Genomic DNA, 18440 nt, shown 5'->3' on the forward strand with positions numbered 1-18440 from the left:
TGACTTCCTTTTAAAAATTAAGCAGACTCATGCAATTAACCTATCACAGAGGAATGTCAGAGGAAGTGACATCATTAGAAACAGGGAGAGAAACTTAGAGCTTGACACATTCAAACATAATCCATTTTGGACCGAAATAGAACACATGTAGTAATCTTGAAAAGAATAAATCAGATACAAATATTATTCTCACCATTGATGTCACTTCCTCTGACAACCACAAACACACCTTTAATCAGATAATAATTTTTTAAAAGGAAGTCACACAACAGAGGTAAAACACTGGGTCCTGATGACGGTCTATAGAGTGAAACGTTGACTAAAGACTAAATAAAAGAGCTTCAAGTGAATGCAGGAGCAAGTGTTGATTTTTTTATGTTGAAAAACTGTGAAATGGTTCCAATCTGTTCTGTTCTATTGTTTTATTATTGTCTGTCTGTTTTATTCTGTTCAATTACTGTATATTATGTTCTGTTGTATTATGTTCTGTTATGTTCTGCTCTGTTCACTTCTACTTTATTCCCATTTGTTCTATTATTTTTCTTTATATTATGTTCTGTTTTATTTAATTCTGTTTTAAGCCTCATTTAAACCAAGCAGTCTGGTTCTGTTCAGTTCAGTTTGTTACACATTAAAAACAGTTATTTAAAAAAAAATTTTTAGCTCATTTTTCATAGCATGGCTGTCCATGGCTTCCATAGCATGTCCGAGCAGTGCAGGATGAAAACCTTAAAACAACACACTAATTACGTGGTTTACGCAGCTCCTACCCCGCTTACATTGAAAAGGTACTGTCTGCGGTGGAAATGCGAAACAGATCTAATGTTTACATGCAGTGCATGTTCTTACAGGTTATTTACGGTTCTCAAGGTACTTTACTGAAAGTGTTTGATGGTTACACAGCTTGAGTCTATTCTACTCTGTCTCCTAGTGCCCTTTCTCAGGACGAGCAGGACGATGCCCAGTTGAGGATAGAGGACATCTTACAAATGGTGAGAGAACTGCAGTACATTAAATAACTTTTTTTGAAAATGAGTCATTGGAAACATCTTGTTATGATTGTAAGATAAACTACTTATTATTCTATTGGGTCAACGAAACAGCAGTTAGCTGCAGAGAAACGAAATTCTACCATTTGCTGCATAATGTTAACCTCATGTTATTGCAGACTGATGATGCAGCTTTTAATATAAATGTGGATAGCTCTGTGGTTCTATGAAGCCGGGACCCCTGAATTAATTACACATTAAAACACACCTCCCTCAAATACTTTACCAATTCCAGGAGATGTAATTAATCAGGAATCATGAGTGCCCCTGATTCATTATCTTGGCTTAATAATGGCTGGGAATCCCAAACACTTGTGAAAAGCCTCGGTCAGTACACACTGTTCTCTCCTCCAGGCAGAAGGGGGTAAATACACCCTCTCCTGTCTCCAGGGAACTGTCAACTGTCATAAAACATATTCATCATAGCCAGTTTCCTTATTAGATATTTATATCTCTTTGTTATCTGTGTTATGGTGTGAATATTTGTTTGTCTTTGTATGTGTGTGTCCATGTGTGTGTGTGTGTGTGTTTAGGCGGACTGTCCGAAGGCAGAGTGTTTCGAGTCTCTCCCAGCGATGGAGCTCGCTGAACAGATCACGCTTTTGGATCACATTGTCTTCAGGAGCATTCCTTATGAGTCAGTCCTCTCATAATAACACTCTCACACTGTGCTCACCTTTATAGATACTGCTTATTATGACTCCAAAGAAAAGTGCGCCTTTAGAAGGACAAGGAAAACTGATGGTATTGCATTTTAACGTTAGTTTTACTTAATATTGAATTTACATTGACTTATAAAGATATTAACATCACTATGAGGTAAAACTTCTGCTATGATTATAGTTTATCCCTCATATCAGCTTTTTGAAACATCTTCAACATTTTACACTGTGTACTTTAGTGATTATTTTACCATTCAGCAGCATTAATTGACCTCAGTTTTCTTTACTCCGGGTTAGGTAAGGTGGGTGGCACATGAAAAGTATTTAAACGCTACATGATGTTTTATTTTTTGTAGGTATAAAACCATTTGTATTATTCTGTACAATGGCACATTTATCCATGTCATTACATTTCATACAACAGCGGCATTGTATCCCCATCAAATGTTATTTTAACTGTGTTGCCCTCTTTCAAAATTCTGAAAAACCAATTGAAACTAGTAGGGCACTAGAAGAGTGCAGACCTCCGTCAAGCATGCTCTATCTCACAGTATGAATTTTCCCAGTTGGTAACTCATTTTTAGGATTATTCTGATCCCACATGAATCCAGCTCAGATGCCCCATCTTGCAATGTTAACCTAAGTGTAAAACAATTTGTGTATCCCCCTCATGATTCAGATCGGCACACAAATTTAATGAATTCTTCCTTGGCCCATGGCACACCTTTCTACTAAGTTTCATGAAAATCGAATGAGTAGTTTTTACGTAAACTGCTGACAGACAACCAAACAAACAGACAAAACTGAGAAAAAAACAATAGGGCAACACACCTAGCTTTGAAATTAATTTAAACTAGAAACAAATGTGTTTTGTAGTTTCTTTAAACTCTATATTTGGCTAAACGGCAATGTAAGATTTTCATCCAACAGCCACGTCATGCACACTTAGTTCAGTTCATGACTTCTCAACAGCCCTCATGAGATATCTAACTGGTGTTTGATTAGTTCAAGAAATTCATGTCAATCCCTGCTGGTGATGCAATAATATCCTGAAGTCACAGGCTTTAGCTAAGAAAAACTTATATCTTGAGAGATTACTGTGCTATACTTTAGTGTGTGATTGATTGGACTTATCACATGTCTCTGTCCCACCTCTATAAGAGAGTTCCTGGGCCAGGGTTGGATGAAGGTTGATAAGACAGAGAGGACGCCATACATCATGAAAACTACTCAACACTTCAATGATGTAAGCCCTTTCAGTATCTTAAATAACCTGTTTCCCCACCCTTCTGTAAATATCCAACACACATCCTTTCATATTCTCATTTCTTTTTCTGAAGATGAGTAATCTGGTGGCATCACAAATTATGACCCACACTGATGTGGGCTCGAGGGCCAACTCCATAGAGAAGTGGATTGCTGTGGCTGACATCTGCCGCTGTCTCAACAACTACAACGGAGTACTGGAGATCACGTCTGCGCTCAATCGCAGTGCCATCTACCGTTTGAAGAAGACCTGGGCTAAAGTCAGCAAACAGGTGGAATAATTCTCCATTAATCTTCTCTGTTTACTTCAAATCAGAAGTATAACAAGTTAACCTAAGCATAGAAGATTAGAAGAAAGTGCTCTGGGATCTGTAATGTATCCAAATGTATTTAGAATGGATGTCATTAGAGAGTTCAGGGAAAGACAATGCGGAGAGACATTTACTTGTTGTTAATGTTTAGTATCTACTCTTCACTCAAATCTGATGAACGCTAAATTAATTAAAGTCGTATTCATCCAATCACCACACACGTGTGTCTCTCCAACAAGCCATGGTGCCTATCACGGCTGAAGCACATTTGATTTGTCATTTTATTCTCACCATGTTTTATGTAAGAGTAAGTGGATCTTGGGTTAATGCAACTGTTGTATTTGTCATGTGTTGTTCATAATAGTCTTTAAATCATATGATTCTGTGTGTTTGTGGTCTTGTCCAGACTAAAGCCCTGATGGACAAGTTGCAGAAGACTGTGTCCTCTGAGGGAAGGTTTAAAAATCTGAGGGAGACCCTGAAAAAGTGAGACAGTGCAAGTTATATCATTATAAACATCACAAATAGAAAATACAAAATTTGCTTTTATTGAAAATTTGTTACACACATTATTAGTTCACACTTTCTTTCTCCAGCTGCAACCCTCCAAGTGTGCCATACTTAGGAATGTATCTAACAGATCTGGCCTTTATCGAGGAGGGAACACCCAATTTTACTGAGGAGGGTCTTGTAAACTTCTCCAAAATGAGGATGGTAGGCACATACATGTATACAAGATTAAGCGTGTCATCTATGCATGTATACTTTACTGAATTTGTCAACTTAATTTCCACATGTTCTTTAGATATCCCACATCATCAGAGAGATTCGGCAGTTCCAGCAGACTCCGTACAGAATAGAGCATCAACCCAAGGTACTTTTCTGTATACACATTAAATATTTGTTCCCACAGGAGTACCTTTTATCTGCCAAGAACATCACAAAAACATCACTGAACATCATCAAGTGTACGGTACACTTCAACAAATTATAAACTTTATTTATATAGCACTGTTGAAAAACATAGACACAAAGGGCTTTATATAACTTAATCAGAGGAGCAAATATATTAAAACTTTCAGATATAAGTAAATAATGTATTATGTGTTTAATGACATAGTGTAGCATTTCATAAAAATACCATAATATAGTACGTCATAAAAATACATAAAACAGTAGTATAATATCATAGTATACTTTTTTATGTATTTGTTTTCATGACATACTATACTATGACTTTTTATGACCTTTTATGACGTACAATACTATGACTTTTAATGACCTTTTATGACATACTATACTATGACTCTTTATGAAATACTACAGTATACTATGACTTTTTATGACATGCTTTGATATGACTTCTATGACTTTTTATGAAATACTTTACTATGACTTTTTTCTACTTTTTTATTGCATACTATACTATGACTTTTTATGTTTTGTCAGCTATAAATATTTGTTGCCAGTGGGAAACTTACAATACCGCTCCCCCCTTTTGATGTCTTCTGACCAGGTGACCCAGTACCTTATGGATAAGACTCTCATCATGGATGAAGATACACTTTATGATCTCTCGCTGAAGATTGAGCCCAGGCTTCCTGCCTGAGTTACAGATGTTTGTGTCCAGTGGGAGCCTGTTAAACCTGGACCCCCAAGGGCAACATGCCCACGTAATCTCATCAATCAAGAGGAAATCGAAAAGTTTTGAGACTGACATGGAAATGAAGATAAGAGAGATATACTGACTGAAGTGTCGAAGTTAGAGTCGAGTATGAGGACAGTTTATCAAGCTTTTACAAGAGACTGATATGAGCATGAGAAGAAGACAGGCAGAAAACAAGAGGAAAAGGTTTTGGTTGCATTGTGTGATGATTTTGAGGAAAAGACATGTTGCTGTGTGTGCTCATCAGTCACATGACATCAGACTTCCTCAGAAAGCCTAAGAGTCCAGGAAAGGCAGAAAGCATGGAGTAAATGGATGAAATACGGTGGATGTAACAGAGATGTAGCATATACAGAAAGTGTGACAGCGAGATGTTTGAGCTTGTGTCTCTGTGCTGTTATCTGTGTTGTGTTTCCTGTGCATTTCCGAGCGATGTCCTGGAGCAAGAGTCCCCCAAAAATGCTTTGTGTCATGATGGTCACTGCATAAAAATTGCATGATTTCAGCCTGGGATTTAAGTGTCTAAATGGACTTCTGACCTGACCCCTGACCCTCAGCTTAGCATGCTTCACCCCTTCCGGGGTGAGTCTCTCAACCTCTATGCATCCTCAGTGGGCTGGGTATGGCAAATATGCCTTTAAGCCTTCAAATATAATGTAGAAAGATGCTAAAATGAAGACAATTGACAAAACAAAGAACATTTGATATATTTTGATGAAGTAGCTGATTTTTCCATTGATGAGACAATTAATTTTGTATCATCTTTGCCTACAGACGTCTGATGAGAATGTAAAGCTCTTTCTAAAAAAGAAATGTCCACATGAATGATACGAAATTAAAAACGATATCAGTGCCTTCCACTAGTGTAGGTCAATTTCCCCACAACTGCCAATTTACAAGCGTAAAGTTTTATATAAATCCCGGTTAGAAATCTTTAGATTCCTTTTCAAAATTGGAAACAGTTTCACTCATTAAACTTCATGTAGACTAAACAGTAGCATGTTAGTGTAAACAAAGTAAAGTTATTGCAGCAAATATCTCCCTCTAGTGTTTAAACATTGTTATAACCTCTTCTGACCCAAAGCTTTTGCAGCATTTGTGTGGCGTTTGATTTCTTTTGGCTTTTACAAATTGTCAGATCCTGACATGTGGAGTCAAGTCCCAGTGTGTAACTCTTGGAATTTGGCTGGGAAAGTTTTTGCACTCTCTGAGATGTAGCTTTGCTTGAGTGACAGTATGATCGTTATTTACCGTGCTATTTATTTCATGAGATACTGTATTTATGTTATTTTTTGTATATAGTGACTCCACACATATCATATGATTGATGAAGAAATACTTTGAATTGTTATGCTGTGAATATTGATTTTAATGTTTTTGTCTCTTTTGCTTTTGTTGAATTCTAGTTTTGCCTCCCAGGCTCTTGTATTGCAAGAAATCTGTTTAACTTTATTCTAAAAGAAAAATAATGTCTTTTGAAGGGTAAAAAAAAATGTAGCATTTGAATAATCTAAATTTGTTGTTCGTATTGCTGATATGATGAACATAGTTGTCCTGCATGTACACAACAGCTGCATGTTGTGCATGTCTGACTAAACGCTCCCTCTGCGTTCTCCCTCTGCTTCTCTATATTAATATTGTCTCTGTAGCTGTCAGGAGGCTCTGTTAAAAGGCATAGAAACAATATTTTGTCCATCAAATCTGGCACATGTGTCTCTTAGTGTAGCTCATGAAGTGAAGCATGGTCTTTAGACCATGTCATCTGCAAAAAAAAGCCTGTTGTTATGGAGTAGCAGTGTTGGAATTTATGCAGGCCTCAGTGAAAACACAACTTTCCACATAAAACAATAACCCTGTTCGAGAATGATTAGAGGAAATGTTTTCAGGCTTTGCTTTAGGAAAAACATGTTCTTTGCACTGCGTCTGTAATTCTGAGTGTCTGTTTTACATACAAGTTTGGGAATACAGGATGTTTGTATTGTACTATCATTTTTGTGTATTTGTTTGCATTTTTCACTTGTAGGTGCAGGGGAAATAAATTCAACATGCCTTATGTTTTTGTGCATTTCATTGGACGATGATATTACCTTGCATCTGCTTCCTCTGGCAACAGCTGCCCTTAATTTTACCTTTTTCAATTTTTCAAGATAATGCAGCACTCCGAGGTGCATAAACAAATGTCAACAACAATATGGGGCTAAACTTTGCAAACTATGGGGGACAAATAATTATTTTTGTATGATCAGACCAAGAAATCCTCTTGAACATCCAGGGGTTTTATCCGGTGTGGAGGTCTAAGAGTAGACTGCCTTGTAATCGCATCAACATTTTAGAAACCTTTAAGAGGGAAAGCTGTTTGTATTTCCAGGATGTATACAATATTTTCTCACACTTCTTTTTTTGGCTTTTACAATTATCCTGACTCTGAACTGTCTTTTAATAATGTCATTCCTTTCATGCTCAAGTTGGGCAAAAAAAGTTGGGCTCTTCTAGTTTGCGCCTCTTACTATCAGTCATGGTTATTGTAGTCTGATAATTACAAGGCTTCTTACATGCAGACATGTTAACAAGCTGCCAGTCATGTAAGAGGCTGTCAATTACCTGCACATACAGTATACATGGCTAGTCAGTAGCCTTTATTATTCTTGGTTTCATGTTCAATCATTTTATTTCATCTTCATTTGGATATTGTAACATACCTCCCGCAATATTTCTATCAAGAATTCAGTGACAGAGACCCAAAACAGCCCAAGACAGCCAGTCACAGTTTAATGAAACATAACATCATCCATAGCAACGGGGGCAACCCTTTCTCTTAGATTAAGACTTCTCACAGTTCTTTAGTAAAAGTTGATCGCAGCAGCTTTGGGAATAGGTTTTAAGAGAACACCCTTACTTAAGACGTTTTAGTGCTATTTAGGAGTCCTCCTAGTGGTAAGATAAAATGTTTTGGGAATACAGGCCCAGACAGAGACAGATGAAGTGAAAAGGAAAAGTGGTATGGCGTGAATCCCTGACAAGTTGAGCAAGGGTTTGTGAAGTCCCCGTTCCAAATGTTGTCGCAGAGATGTGACAAGTTGGCAGAAGGCTGAAGGGCACCATGTGTATGTTGTAAGAATTTGTCTCAGCGGGAGTTTTATAGCAGATGAACCACCATGACTCCTGTTTCTGAGGGACAGATGGATGACAGTTAGCTGACGTTGACATCTCGGCCCTTTCCAGTCAAAGCCAGCAACTCATTAGGTTAGTTAAGACTAGATTTAAATACTGTAAAATAAATAAAGAAGCAGGCATTCTTCACAGGATGATGCTTTGCTGCACTCCCCATGTATGTGTAGTATTGTGGCACCTTGGGAAACTATTGTCCACACCTCCATGTCAGTGCTGAGACTGGTCTTTACACTGAGTGATACAAAACACAAGAACAGGTGGATTTATTCCAAGGGTTGATCTATCTATATTAAGACTTTTTTCATGGCCATCATTTACTTGTCAAACTTTTTTCCTCCAAACTTTACTATGACTTCTTTATGACATTTTTTTTCAATATACTTTACTGTGACTTTTTTTTAACATACTAAACAAAGACTTTTTTTCAATATAATATACTATGAGTTTTTTAGAACAATTTTTTAAAATACTAAACTAAGACTTTTTTCAACAATGTACAGTATATTATGATTTTTTTGACACACTATACCATGACTTTTTCTTACTTTTTAAAACATACTATACTATGATTTTTTTCAACATACTATACTATTATCTTTTTCAACATATCATGCTATTATATTTCTTAACATATTATACCATTACTTTTTAGGACTGTCTTTGGACACACTATACTATGACTTTTTATGATTTTATTTGATACTCTGTAAAATCTTATTTTTTATATACTTTTTACATACTTTGACCTTTTTCAACATACTGTGACTTTTTTAGACTTTTAATCTGTATCGTAAAGAAGAGCACATGTTAGATTTTTGTGTGTGTGCATGCATTTGTGTGAGTGCATGTGTGAAGAGGCAGGCAGACATGCTGACTGACAGTAGAAAGAGGATTTTCTGTCTGTCGCTCATTGAGAGGCTAATCTGAGCCAGTGTCCCCATCTCTCTGATCCCATCTCTGTTCTTCAGTCTGCTCTCACTCTGCAGATTGAGCCTATCTGGACCGAGCTGCACGAAACACACAGGCCCTTCGCTACCTCCACTCTTCAGACAAAACTCAGGTGAGTGATGGACTCTTCTTCACCTCTCAGCTCTTTTTCTTGCTGCTCTGTCTGCGTTTCCTGCCTACTTATGTGCTCATGCTTACCTTAAGTAGTTGTTAACAGCAGTTGTTTAAGGCTGTCTTTTGAACATAATTTACTTGTGTTTCTGATCAAACTATGGGCTTTCCTCCGAAAAAAAGGAATATACTGAAAGACATGAATGAACATGTATGGTTGTGATAGTATGCATAAAGAGCTAATAAGCATACCATGTATTTTATCATATGTTTTTAATAATCTATAATGGAATGGTACATAAAGAGACTCCAGTCTTTTCATCAGGTGTATCAGCCTTTTGTTTAGCCTTTTGCTCCAAGGGGGACATTTACAGCACACTGTATACAGCCTACACAGCAGCCTGTTGCATTAGGGATTCCTAATCTCCCTGATATTAACAGAGACACACCACCTGTCAACAAATGGTTTACCTTAAATTCATCCATTTCTCAAATCTCCAGCAGTGTCTTCTACAGCTAGGACTGACTATTAATTTTAAATTAAACACGTCATTCCCCATTTCAGAAGGGTCAAAGGCTACAGGTGCCTCTCTTCATTGCTTTCCCTCTTCATTTAATCCTCTAGTCTCCGATGAGAATCCATCTAATCCTCTCGTTTACACTCTATTTACCCTTGAACCCCTCCTCCTGACCTTAATGAGACACATCCTATACTGCCCCTCACTCCCCAACACTTTATTCACTTTTATCACCCCCAAGTCTTTCAGATTTTTTCAGTGATTAATCTTCCTATGGATCAACTAGTGTGTCCGTCTTCTTTCCACAGCTCCTCTCAAACTGAATTTGCCCTTACTTCTTTCCTCTCTCTCTTTCTCTCTCTTGAGTTTATTTGACTCCTCCTCACCACTTGATCCGTCTCTATTATTTTCCTGCTTGCCCTGTGTAAACTCAGCGGATCAGCCCAGGATGTCGGAAAGGATCATACGTGTGTTGTCTCACACACTGTTGTCCTGGGCTGATGCCAACTCTGGCATTTCAGCTTAACCTCACCAACTGCTACTATCAATACTGTGTGTGTGGGTGTGCGACAGGTGACTTTGACCAGTTGCTTAAGGCAAATACAGAATTTGCATTTGTATTTTGGGTAATGTGCAAAGTTACAGCAGCATCTCATAGAAGTGCTGTAATATTCATTTATATTGGTAATCTATTTTTCCACTTTGTTTTTTTAATCCTAAAAAAAACAGAGAACAAGATAAACTGTCTTTTTTTTATAATTTTATTGTCAGTTATGATACTTGATATTTGACAGATGTTAAAAGGGGCAATGACTTATAAAACTATGCTGATACCTGTATGTCTCTCAGTATCCAATCACAAATCATCTGATCGCCTGAGCTGGTGGCTCTCCTAAAGTGACCAATCAGAAGGCTGTCCGCTGCTAGAATAATCTCATCACAGACAGTATCTGTTACTTAAGCATTTGATAGGTTCATGCAATTAGTCGTTTAGTCTGAGTGTGTACCTTTGAAGATTTGTGTTAATTTCATCTTAATTTGAATTTAAGATTATTGTTGAACTGCATGACAAACAGAGGGGAACGTATTACCAGATTCTATCTGTATCCTCACAAACTTTATCACTTTAAGACTTAAATGAACTACTTTAATGTGTTTCTTTACAAGTGGTCCCAGAGCAACAAATACAAAAAGTAGAATATATTTAGTAGTAATTTAAATACAAAAGCAACAACTAAAATATAATCTAAGTTGTACAACGAATACTCTGCTAAGGATTGTTGTCTTTCTGCTCTCCTCTGTGCTTTTGGGCAGCCTGGTTTAACAATGTGATTTCCAATTATCAGCTTCCTCCAAATGCCATCTGTGACATTCAGGTAGGCTGCTGCAGTAAAGTTCAGGCTTGTATCTCAGTATGCTACAAAGTAAGTAAACATATAACCTGACATTTATATCTCCCAAATAAGACTATAACCAACTACTACCACATGCGGTATGGATAGATACATTTTGGTACCCAGTATTAAGCTCACTTACAATACTTTCCAACAGGATGTAACCAGACTGGAAATTTCTTTTTGGGTAAATAAATAAAACACATTTGAAGTTGATGGGAAGTAAACCTTGCTCTCTGACCTTTCACCAGGTAATAACCAAGTCCACGTTACCATGGCAAACTCTTTCACCCGTATGATGTCTGGCCGTAACACGGCAGTGATTTTGGCCAGCATAGGAGCTGGCACAATGGCAACTGGATACCTCCTCTGTGACAACACTGCTGCTGCTGCTGAGAGGAGGAGGCTCTATCCTGCCAGGTACATGTGTGAGTGTGTATGTGTGCTGTGTTTCAATAATCACCTGCACAGAAACAAACACTTACATGATGATATTTCAGTTTATTGAGACACAATGCATGGAAACATGGAAAAAAGACATTGCAGACATTATTTTCTTATATTCTAATACTAAAGCACAACTCAAGCAAATGTTTCATTACAATAAATATGTGTCTCAGAAAGGTTACGGACAAGACCATGAAAACAGCTCCACCAGTTGTGATGCCATTTTGTCCAAAGACTAAGTTAGTTGTTGATAACTTTCTACAGCGCTGATTTCCCTGACCTGAGGAAGCACAACAACTGCATGGCAGCAGCCCTGACCCCAACCATTTATGGACACCTGAGGGACAAGAGAACCCCCAACGACTGGACCCTGGACCAGTGCATCCAGACTGGGGTGGACAACCCTGGTCACCCCTTCATCAAGACTGTGGGCATGGTAGCTGGAGATGAGGAGAGCTACGAGGTTGGAGTCCATGCTTACAGTGAGTTGCTGTGTCTTCAGTCCTAAAATGAAGGGAAACTGAGTGTTTGATTTTTCCCATCAGGTGTTTGGTGAGCTCTTTGACCCAGTTATCAAGGATAGACACAATGGCTACGACCCTCGCACAATGAAGCACCCCACTGACCTGGATGCTTCCAAGGTTATACTTGCATCACTAATTTGTTCTCTGCATCACATTGTCTTATACATCCATCACTTCTCGCATCTACTCTTTCACACATTGACCTAATACTTTCTCCTTAACAGATCAACTCAGGAATGTTTGATGAGCGATACGTGCTGTCGTCTCGGGTCCGTACCGGTCGTAGCATCCGTGGACTGAGCCTTCCTCCTGCATGCTCCCGTTCTGAGCGCCGGGAGGTGGAACGTGTGGTTGTGACAGCTCTGTCTGGCCTGAAGGGAGATCTGGCTGGTCGCTACTACAGCCTGACAGAGATGTCTGATAGAGAGCAGCAACAGCTGATAGATGTTAGTGCACAATCACACACATTGAGACAAGGTTCTGTACTTGTTTTTTGATGATGGTTGCCATCTAATATCCCCAAAATTCCTCTGTCCCTTCACCGGCCAATCAGGAGCACTTCCTTTTTGATAAACCTGTGTCACCTCTGCTCACCGCAGCTGGGATGGCCAGAGATTGGCCAGATGCTCGTGGGATCTGGTAAGACTTGGGGAAAATTAGTGTAGAATAATGTTTTTGTAGCTCAGCTGTAGTTACATAGTTTGTCTAGAGTGCCAAGAGACATAGTTTTTGAACAGATAATCCTTAGAGGTTTGCTGAAAATAGTGTGCTTTCTTTGAGTCAGTCATAATCTAGTGGTTGGTTTATGCTGGGGACAACTGGATTTTTAGTTTGCTGAGACAGTAACAGAAAAACAAATAAGAGAACTGCTAATTTGTGACCATCCGCATCCCATTTTAGTATTGTAGCAGCGTCTTATTTGATGACAAACAATATGTTATTTATCATCAGACACCATTAAGCACCATCACCGTACAGTTTATAGGACAAATACTGGAGAGAAGTGGACTATACAGTAGCATTAGATCACATTGTTTTCTGTTTTCTATGTAAAAACACTGTGGCCCAATTGCTGTGAGGCTTAAAATCACCAAAAACATCCAACAGATTCAGACTCTCTCACTGCTAGAATCCAGTGTGTTTATTCAATAGTTTTACAAAACATAGAAATGCTATTTTTCCTATACATGTAGTGCTTAATATATCCCTATCCCAAAACTTACACTTAAAACTGCTTGTCCAGACCAAATCTAATTGGTTACTTCATCTCCTGTTTTAAACCTTTAATTATCCTTTTCAAACAACTGCTCTGTTTTCCTCAATAACTCCAACCATGGAATAATTTTTATAAAGTAGTGTTGCTCCAACCCCCACGTCCCACTTGAGGAATTGCTGAATGATTAAGTTACATCAGCAGCTAACATGAATATCATTGGAGCTTAATTCATCCTGATTTTCTCAGGCACAACAACGAGAAGAATTTCTTAATCTGGATCAATGAGGAGGACCACACAAGGATCATATCCATGGAGAAAGGAGGAAACATGAAGAGAGTGTTTGAAAGGTTCTGCAGAGGTCTCAAACAGGTATGCATGTCTCTTTGTCCAGTGGGGATTTTGGAAAGTCATTCTTTCCCCAATTGAAATAGTTTATGTTTGTGCAAGTACTGTAAAATGTATCATAACTGCCTACAGATTATATTTAAACTAAGCTATTTTATAAAAAAACAACATAAAGGATGGGTTATGTGATATACTGCAGGTCTTATAATTACCACATAAAGAAGAGACTGGGCCCTATCTACAATCTTCTGTTTGTTGAAATTATCTCTTATATGTGTGTTCTAAAAAGTAAAATAAATAGTCTTTTCTTGTAACTTTTAGGTGGAGCATCTAATTCAGGAGAGAGGCTGGGAGTTCATGTGGAATGAGCGTCTGGGCTACGTCCTCACCTGCCCCTCTAACCTCGGCACAGGACTCAGGGCTGGTGTGCATATTCGCCTGCCCATTCTCAGCAGGGTAATGCAGCAAACACACTGGCAGTTCATTAGATGTAAAATGAGGGGCTATGTTGCATGTATTTGAATGCACTTATGTCTGCTCCATGCACTTTGGAGCCTTTATGTACAAAACAATTTCCCAAGGTACAAATAAAGTAATCTTTAATCTTGACACATATTCCCTACTGAAGTTCTTAAAATTATTTTATGTGTGTGGTGTTTATGATCTAGGACCCTCGCTTCAAAAAGATCCTAGATAACCTGAGGCTACAGAAGAGAGGCACAGGAGGCGTCGACACGGCTGCTACCGGAGACACCGTCGACATCTCAAACAACGACCGTCTGGGAAAGTCAGAGGTAAGTACTTGAAGAGGAAGGCAACAGCTGAAGTAAAATATATATAGTTATAGGTCATAGATGGTTATGGTATATGGTATATGGTATATATATACTGTATGTATATATATATATATATATATATATATATATATATATGAAATCATAAACTCAGAGAGCATAAACTCAGGGAGCAAAAGTCCCCTGGTTTTAGTTGAACATTTCTCATGTCAGCGGGGTATGTATTCTACACACAGGCAACTGAAACTAAAAGAAATCTGACAAGACAGCTGCAATGTAATGTAATTAAAAGAGTGGTCGTGTAGAAGCTACACCTAATGATATTTTACTGATGGTAAATTTAAGCATGTATACTTTTGTAAAACTCTGTATAATAGAAGAGCACAATGTTCAAAGTGAATTTTGCAATGGGATGGGAAAAGTAAAATTAGTTGATTTTCTTTCCTGCACACTGATAATTCTATTTGTACATGACAGCGTTTCAACTTCAAATGGTCTCAGGTGTCACTACTCAGGTGTCACTACTCAGGTGTCACTACTCACTAGAAGTTGATTGAATGTGCAATATAAGTGTAGTCTTAGTGAAAGTGTAAGTGAAAAAGTACAAAAGCACACTCACTTTATTCAAACCAAACCAGCTAATTTCACTTGTTTGTTTATATTGTTCTTATAAAATGTAATGAAATCCTGCAGAATCTTGAGCCCTGGTGACACATTGCGAGAACCACTGAGTTAGCTAAGTATCAGGACCATTGCTGGTCATTTGCTTGGGTATTTATTCCAATGTAATCTGAACAGAGAGGATGTGATTTTTGACACTAGTTACCATGTGTCCACAGGTCGAGCTGGCTCAATTAGTGATTGATGGCGTAAACTACTTAATTGAATGTGAGAAGAGGCTGGAGAGGGGGCAAGATATCAAGATCCCACCCCCCATACCTCAGTTCAGGAAGTGAACATCACTTCCTCTGGGAAACTTGGAATAGAGCAGGTGCTCCAACCATAGGTCATTAAACTGTTGGTCTTACAAGATATTCATGGCATGTATACTGTAGCACTGTATTGAATTACATGCACATGTACACATATTATAAATACAATAAACTCTCTTGATGAACTGAGTTGTATTATTTACAGCCTCCGTGGTGTAAAACAAATAACAGTTTGAGGACGAATTCTCCAATATTTCAAAACAAAGGGAAATCCCAGAAGAAACACATTTGTGTCTGTTTTTCTTTGGTCCGACCCCATTAATCGTCTCAGGTCCCCAAGATTAATCTTGTGATCCTTTAGAGGGAAGAACCCTTAGGTTGGGAACCACTGGACTAAAGGACTAAATGATGAAACACTTGACAAAGTACGTAACAACAAAATGCTGTATTTTTGCATCACCATCAGTAATATAATATCAGTCACAGGGACCATTTTTATGCAGTACTTTTCAAACTTTAAGTACATTTTGCTGATCATACTTCTCTACCTCTCCTTAAGTAAGGTTTTATACTTTTACTTACAATGGAGTATTTGTACATTATTGTATTGGTACTTTTATCCAAATCACATTTGTTTACCTCAAAAGCACAAAGACAAACAAAATGTTAGATTAAATTAGAAAGTCTCAGCTGTAATTAAAGCATTATTGCGGTAAACTAATGCAAAACAAGAAACTCACAACTCTAGTGTACACAAAGGAAGGTGCATACTCACAGCACCCACTGCTCTGCCAGGTGCCCCTCCCCCTCAGACAGAGACGTTGTTGTTAGGCCGTGGCCGACTGCCAGACACAATAAGATGGGGCTATATTGGACAATAATGTCACGACCTTTGCCACTCTATAATTAAGTGCTCAATTCTTTCTTGTCCTGACTCACAAAGGAGACTATATACTGCTGTCACTGCAGCAAGAAGCTTCATGCTTTTGATGAAAAAATAAATAAACAAAGCATAAAGAAGTATAAAAAAACAAAATAAAAAAGTGTCCAAAGGATGGATTACACCTCAGCAGCTGGTAGTTAGACTGGCATTCACCTGCCTCCTATTAAGGCCTTTAATCCAGGGGTAAAAGGCCAAGCTCATTACCAACAGTCAGCAGACAGGCTGAGTGACACTACAGTATAACCGATTTCATCTGATTTACATGTTTTGGCAAGAAGAATTGGGGATTATACTTTATAAATAAAGGCATCCTGACATGAGAAATTAGTAGTTTAAATGATTTGGGTTAATAGTCCTTAAAATTGACTGAACACATCCTATAATACAACTATGGGTTAATGGTCCTTTTAAATCCTGCTGCTCAGAGAGTCTTTCTGCGTCTCTGGTAGCAGATTAATGACGTGGATCTGTTAATGCTATTAGAGATAAACTGTAAAGAGCTTGGGAACTGTGTGTTTGAGTATGTGTAAGCGAAGAATCAATGCAGGAGTTATCATAATCTAAATGAGGCTTGGATGTATCTGAAGGATGCTAAAAAGGATTTTCTGAGCAGGGATAGTGAATAGTCAGATTGTACTTCACACTCTACCAATAACAGTGTTAAAACTGTGATTTTCAACCACTAAAAGTACATCATCAGTATACAGTATGTACAATACCTATAGGAAGCCTACATTTATATAACTATGAATATTATGCCAAGGACTTTTCTGGATGTGTACACATTGATTAGTTACACATTGACATCTCCAGGTGTGGCAGCTATAGTCTCTGCTTCACCACAGACTGCTTAAGTGTTTTGGAATGAATGCCTTACAAACACACAAGACAAATGTTTAGTTTCAACTAAGCAAACTCTTATTGACATCAGAATTCCTTTGAAAAAAATGAATTGATGATACATTAGTGGGACTGTAGAGAGCAATAACCATGAACAAATAAACATTAGAAGAGGCTGGGACACTCTGATGAGAACTGCCCAATCATAGGTTCGTCGGTATTAAGTCAGTGTGGTAGGTTTTTTTCTTGACGCTATAAAACACACAAGGAAGTGGAGAATTTGTATTTGACATCAGTTTTCATAACTAAGATCTAAGACTCAAAATGAGACTGTGGTTGGCTCCGGTGTTCATCTGCATGATGCTGTCAGCAGGTAAGAGCAGTATAAAGATGAGCTATCAGCACAAAAATGAATACAGAAATTCAGCGTATTTGTGTTCATGGGGAAGATTTTACATTCTCCTTTGCCTGCAGTGTGTGGGTTGAAGTGTTTCACCTGCTGGAGTGCAAACCCCGGTACCTGCACTGAGATATGGAACTGTCCTAAAAATTATGACCGCTGTGGCACCACCATTGGTAAGTTCAATTTACTATCATATGTGACTTTGATATCATGTATGGTTTGATTTGCTCAGTCTGGGCTGTAATTCTGTGACTCTTATCACATGTTTTATGGAACTTTTATGGTCTTTCTCTGTTGCAGTTGCTGAAAATATGATCACCAAAGAATGCATGAGAAGTGATATCTGCAATAATATATATTCCGATGGTGTCAGATGCTGTGGTGGAGACCTGTGTAATGGAGCTAAACACACTGGAGTCTTTGTTCCTCTCCTTCTAGTTCCCTTAGCCATCATTACACTCTTCATTTGAAGCTTAATGTCCTTATTTTTTACATTTTAATGCTGTAAAAATCTGAATCTGCAATGGTGCTTTGAGTGTTCACACGTGAAGGAACCATCCAGTGTGAGGCAGTGGTAATTTACAGCCTGTGATTGAAGCATTTGAAATTGAAAATCCTTGTAGACTTTTTAGAGAAATTTTCTTTTTTCACTGTATATCTTTAATTATTGTGAATGTCCCTTTCAAAGCAAATTTTGTCTTTTTTGTTTTCACTTTCTTCCACATTTAACTGACACTACTTAAATATTTGTAGCATGAAATGTACCAAATATAAACTGTTGTTACAAAATAAACGTTGATTTTCTAAAAAGAAAATACTGATGAGAGCTTACCAACTTCTGCTCCTTTTCAAACACCTTTGTTGCACCTTTTACTCTTTCAGACTGCCAGAGTCATTTT

General features: G+C 37.9%; 2 protein-coding genes across 2 annotated transcripts in view; both read left to right on the forward strand.

The window, feature by feature from the left end:
• The window catches only part of rasgrf2b (Ras protein-specific guanine nucleotide-releasing factor 2b), a gene marked incomplete at its 5' end in the record, with an annotated part of 48760 nt that extends 43819 nt beyond the window's left edge, over positions 1–4941 (forward strand). Inside the window, 8 exons of the mRNA XM_083912143.1 lie at positions 932–992; positions 1583–1686; positions 2873–2957; positions 3052–3249; positions 3695–3774; positions 3885–4002; positions 4094–4162; positions 4805–4941. Of these exons, the coding sequence (XP_083768269.1) occupies positions 932–992; positions 1583–1686; positions 2873–2957; positions 3052–3249; positions 3695–3774; positions 3885–4002; positions 4094–4162; positions 4805–4897 (808 nt within the window). The 3' untranslated portion in view covers positions 4898–4941. The remainder of the gene's footprint in view (positions 1–931; positions 993–1582; positions 1687–2872; positions 2958–3051; positions 3250–3694; positions 3775–3884; positions 4003–4093; positions 4163–4804) is intronic.
• Positions 4942–9054: 4113 nt separating this feature from the next.
• On the forward strand, positions 9055–15379 carry LOC310945783 (creatine kinase U-type, mitochondrial-like; the record flags this gene model as incomplete). The annotated part of the gene is made up of 10 exons (XM_083911991.1): positions 9055–9185; positions 11348–11516; positions 11808–12006; positions 12089–12184; positions 12292–12513; positions 12621–12706; positions 13530–13653; positions 13951–14085; positions 14298–14423; positions 15263–15379. The coding sequence occupies exons 2-10, from the start codon at positions 11371–11373 to the stop codon at positions 15377–15379; spliced, it is 1251 nt and encodes a 416-aa protein (XP_083768117.1). The 5' UTR covers positions 9055–9185; positions 11348–11370.
• Positions 15380–18440: the final 3061 nt, after the last annotated feature.

This window comes from Echiichthys vipera, assembly GCF_963691815.1.
Source record: "Echiichthys vipera genome assembly, chromosome: 4".
Classification (NCBI taxonomy): Eukaryota; Metazoa; Chordata; class Actinopteri; order Perciformes; family Trachinidae; genus Echiichthys; species Echiichthys vipera.